Source organism: Colobus angolensis, unplaced genomic scaffold (genome assembly GCF_000951035.1).
Source record: "Colobus angolensis palliatus isolate OR3802 unplaced genomic scaffold, Cang.pa_1.0 Scaffold125, whole genome shotgun sequence".
NCBI lineage: Eukaryota > Metazoa > Chordata > Mammalia > Primates > Cercopithecidae > Colobus > Colobus angolensis.
The window spans coordinates 33,663-38,403 of NW_012113697.1; the positions used below are offsets into that span (position 1 = coordinate 33,663).

At 46.5% G+C, this 4,741-nt stretch overlaps 1 protein-coding gene across 4 annotated transcripts in view; it reads right to left on the reverse strand.

The window, feature by feature from the left end:
• The window catches only part of ZNF286A (zinc finger protein 286A), a 20,409-nt gene extending 17,172 nt beyond the window's left edge, over nucleotides 1-3,237 (reverse strand). The window contains exons 1-3 of one of the 4 annotated variants that reach the window (XM_011933212.1): nucleotides 3,007-3,193; nucleotides 2,422-2,747; nucleotides 1,466-1,554 (exon numbers count right to left, since the gene is read on the reverse strand). In XM_011933212.1, coding sequence (XP_011788602.1) covers nucleotides 1,466-1,554; nucleotides 2,422-2,747; nucleotides 3,007-3,065 — 474 coding nt within the window. In that variant the 5' untranslated portion in view covers nucleotides 3,066-3,193. Of the gene's footprint in view, nucleotides 1-1,465; nucleotides 1,555-2,421; nucleotides 2,748-3,006 lie in introns of all 4 variants that reach the window. The other 3 variants (XM_011933213.1, XM_011933214.1, XM_011933215.1) reach the window with 3 other exon arrangements.
• Between the last annotated feature and the right edge of the window lie 1,504 nt (nucleotides 3,238-4,741).

Genomic DNA, 4,741 nt, shown 5'->3' on the forward strand with positions numbered 1-4,741 from the left:
CCTGGGAAACAGAGCGAGACTCCATCTCAAAAGAAAAAAAAAAAAAAAAGCCAGGCGCAGTGGCTCACGCCTGTAATCCCAGCACTTTGGAAGGCCGAGGCAGGTGGATTACCTGAGGTCAGGAGTTCGAGACCAGCTTGGCCAACATGGTGAAACCCAGTCTCTACTAAAAATACAAAAATTATCTGGGTGTGGTAGCACACGCCTGTAATCCCAGCTACTTGGGAGGCTGAGGCAGGAGAACTGCTTGAGCCACGGAGGCGGAGGTTGCAGTGAGATGAGATCGTGCCACTGCGCTCCAGCCTGGCCAACAGAGTGAGACTGTCTCAAAAAAAAAAAAAAAAAAGGAAAGGAAAAAAAGAAAAAATAATTTTGCTGTATATAGTATCCTGGGCCGATCAGCATAAAAAAAATACACATTCATAACCATAAAAAATGGATGGGAGGTGGGGAAGAAACATAGGTGTGGGTTTTAATAAGTTAGGTACAAGTACCAGGAGAATAAAAATAGGATGTATAATATTGAAAGCATAAGAAAAGTAGTGACTGGCTGGGCGCAGTGGCTCACGCCTGTAATCCCAGCACTTTGGGAGGCTGAGGCAGGTTTATCACCTGACGTCAGGAGTTTGAGACCAGCCTAACCAACATGAAGAAACTCCATCTCTACTAAAAATACAAAACTAGCCAGGCATGGTGGTGCATGCCTGTAATCCCAGCTACTTGGAAGGCTGAGACAGGAGAATTGCTTGAACCTGGGAGGCGGAGGTTGCAGTGAACCGAGATCGCACCATTGCACACCACCCTGGGCAACAATAGCAAAAATCCATCTCAGAAAAAGAAAAAAGAAAAGAAATGATTATTCCATGGAAACTGAGAAAAGAGGAATAAAAGAAACAGAAAGTATGGAAAAGAGAAAACACAACCCTGTCTCAAAAAAAGAAAAGAAAACACAAAATAAGACCTATTATATCATGTATCACAATAAATGTAAATGGGTCAAACTTATCTGTCAAAAGGCTAAGAATCTCCATTTAGATTAAAAACTAGCCGGGCGAGGTGGCAGGTGCCTGTAGTCCCAGCTACTCGGGAGGCTGAGGCAGGAGAATGGCATGAACCCGGGAGGTGGAGCTTGCAGTGAGCTGAGATCCCGCCACTGCACTCCAGCCCGGGTGACAGAGCCAGACTCCGTCTCAAAAAAAAAAAAAAAAAAAAAAAAAGAAAGGGAAATGCTGCTTACCTGTCTGTTGAGGGACAATAAACACTAACTAGGGAAGAAATCCATCCAGTGTTATAAGTAGAAAACATTTTCTTCTGAGTCCATTAGTCTCTTGACTAGTCTCTTAGATTTAGAACTCAGCTCTGCAGACGGGCTTTAGTGGATAAAGAAACTCCACATAACAAAGAAGGGAGCGCATCTATAGTCAAGAAACAAGGTGTAATTCCAAAAATTAGCAGACTCACTCACCTGGGATCTGGCCGTGAGGCGCAGAGCAGCCACTTCTCCCTCTTCTGTGCTCTTATCTTGGAAATGGGGAGAATCCTGGGAAGACAGAGCTAACGACAAGAAAGCAGTAATGATGAGACCTAGACTTAATTTGCCACTCAGATTTAAAGTCTAAAAACTGCTTCAACATACTATATGTGCTGCCTACAAACACTGAGACTGAAGGTACCCCAAAACAACCCACCTCCTCCCAGGACCCTTGTCCCAGGATGTACGGGAATATTGTTACTCTGGGCTCGAATTCAGCTGCTATAATCATAACACATTCTGTAAGATGGTATCCTCTGATCTAGAAATTAGAATATGTCAGTTAATTTCCCAGCTTAATCGATACTCATTGGTTCTCACTCTGAAAGCTTATTTATAATGTAGATTGCTGGATGCCAACTCAAAGTAATAAGCATTAGTTGAGCCTGGGGTACAATCTAGAAATCTAACAACCACCCCAGGGGGAATTCTGGTGTAGGAGGTCACAGCACAACCTTCATGAAACTGGTCAGGTAGAACTGAAGTCAGTCATTAACTACTATGCCTGTTTTCTCCTATGTAAAACAAAATATTTTTGACAACTAAAGGCTGAATTCTTAGCCCCAGTGGAGACTAGCATGATATAATCATTTGGGAGGAAGAGTACATGAGAAAATGAAGTAATTGAGGCTTTTTTGCTCATGCCACAGAAGTTAACATTTCACTCACATTTTGTGGGTAGCTGTGAAGAGTCCACTGTGTGTCCAGCTGCCATGGAAAGGGTGGTGCTCCCATACCAAGCCCTTCAGTCTCACTTAAAAAGCCCATCCATCCCCAAGACAATGGAGACAGCCAGCCAAGAGCCACCTCCCCTGAGACAACCGTTTCCCCTTCAGGAGCAGAAATTTCGTCCTTTCATGCCACAAGTTCAACACGTCCGCAATTCTCACCTCTTTTCTCAGGCATTTCGGTCATATCTGTCTCCATGATCACCACAACTTCCTCCTTGTTCTGGAGATTCTGCTCTTCACCCCAATTCAGATCTCCCTGGCCAGACGAGTTAGAAGACCCCCGGGGCCTCGTGGTCCCACTTCCTGCCTCCCTCCTGGGCTCTGATGAAAGGCCTGGGTTAGATTGGGTCGGTTTCTTTCTCACCGTGGAGTCTGCCTCAGTCCTACGGCGCTGGAGCCTGGAAGCCCGGGGACAGCATCCCTGAGGCTGGGTCCTCAGGTGTCTGTCCCTACCGCTTGGAGCTGTCCCTGGGGGAACCGGGCGCCTGGAAGAGGTGACGCTGGGGCATCAGGAATTTGGACAAATTCTGCCGCGTTCGGGGCACTGCCCAGGACCCCGCGACCGCCCCGCCCGTCGCACAACCGCGTCCCCGGAGGAGAGGATCAGGCCAGAGTGAGAAGGGACGGGGCTCATGGTCTGCCCTCGAGGCCCCTTTAACAAACGAGCACTCTGGCACAGAACGACCCAGGTAACCACTGCCGAGGCCGAGCGGAGACAAGCGACATCACCACAACCAAACTCACCTCCCATCCCGGGCCTCACAAAGGGTACGAACTTCTTTGGCCAGCTCGGAGTCGCGCATGCGTAAGAAGGAGCGGAGCCAGGCGGGCGGCTCTCATCCCGCCCGGAACTACAATTCCCAGAAGCCCCTTGGCATCTCCCGACCCCGGTTCTCCGCAGGTGGGAGCACCAGCGGTGCGGCTGGGAGAATCGGAGGATCGAAGAGCTCCCTCCGTATCGCGAGAGTATGAAACAGCATCTCGGGTGTCTAAGCCTCTGGGCAAGGGAGGGAGGGAGCAGCGGAGACGAGGAAAGAAGTCAGGGTCAGTCCCCGCGCTTTGTCTGCAGAAGTTCCTGAGGCACAGTGCTTAGGGCTGCTGAGTTGAACCCAAATTACTCCGGTGTAAGATACGTTAAAATACATCGTTTTTATCCGTATTTTGTGCTCTCAGAACTCATACCTTGCTTTCAAAACATATGAAGGATATTTTTAGGAAGAGCAGGTCCCTCTTTGTACACTGAGTCCGATGTTCTTGTATCCACAGACTACTTGTAATCCTAAAAATTCATGTATTTAAAATGAATTGAAAAGATAGAACCTGTTTTAACAAATTTGAGCAACAGGTTCTTTGCAGACATAAACATTAGTTTAAATGTATCATAAAAGGTAGTTCAAGGGACTGTTATTCAGTCTCTCCAATTCTATTAGGGGACTAACCCATCCACCTCCAATTTCGTGTCTAGACTGCCCTCCTTTTCTCAGTGAATGACATTACTGCCCACTCATTTGCACAAGTCAGAACCTGAATATTCTTAACTCTTTAATCTCACCATCTATCACCAAGTCCTATTCATTACATCTTAAATAACTCCATTGTTTCCATCTTTCTCCATTCCCAGTAGCATTACCTTACTTGGGGCCACCACCATTTCACTAGGATTGCCATTGCAGCCTGATAGCTGGATTCCCTGACTAAGGTTTTCTCTACCACCAATCTGTTCTTGACACTTTCTGGCTAGTGCTCATTCTAAAACAATATGCTGTTACTTTACTGCTTAAAACTGTTCAGTGGCTTTTAGAAACTTCAAGGAAAGATGATTTCCAGTTCCCAGAAGGGATTTGTGACTCTCATTATCTCAGCCCCCTGGTAGTTAAACCTTTGTGCAATCCCCTCCTCTTGTGTATGGACTGGGACTTGCTTCTAACCAATACAGCACAATAAAGGTGACATAAAAGTCTAATGTGTGTCTTGCTAGGAGACTCCTCTCTTGCTGGCTTTGATGAAGTGGTAGTGATGTTGGGGAGGCCCATATGACAAGGAACTGAGGATGGCCTTCAACCAGTAGCCTGCAAGAACCTAAGGCCCATGGTCCCACAACCTGCAAGAAGCTGAACCCTTTAGACAGCTCTGCGTGCTTGGAAGTGAATCATTCCTTGTAGAGTCTTCCCGTGAGAACCCTGTCTTGCCTGACGTCTTCATAGCTGGCTGCAAAGAACTCAGTTAAGCTGGGCTCAGCTAAACGTGTGCTATTTTGGACCAGTAAGTATGTGATCATATTGCTATGCAGGAAAAGTTAACTAATACAACTTTCTAACATAAAAGAGATTCTTCTTTATCAAAATCCAACCTGGAGATTGTCTACAAGAGGGAAAATTGTTGGAATGAACAACTATTGAAAAGTTTATTTGAAACCCACAGGACCAGTCCCCCACTTTCATCCCACCCCCAGATGATAAAATTCAGACCTCTCTCCTGA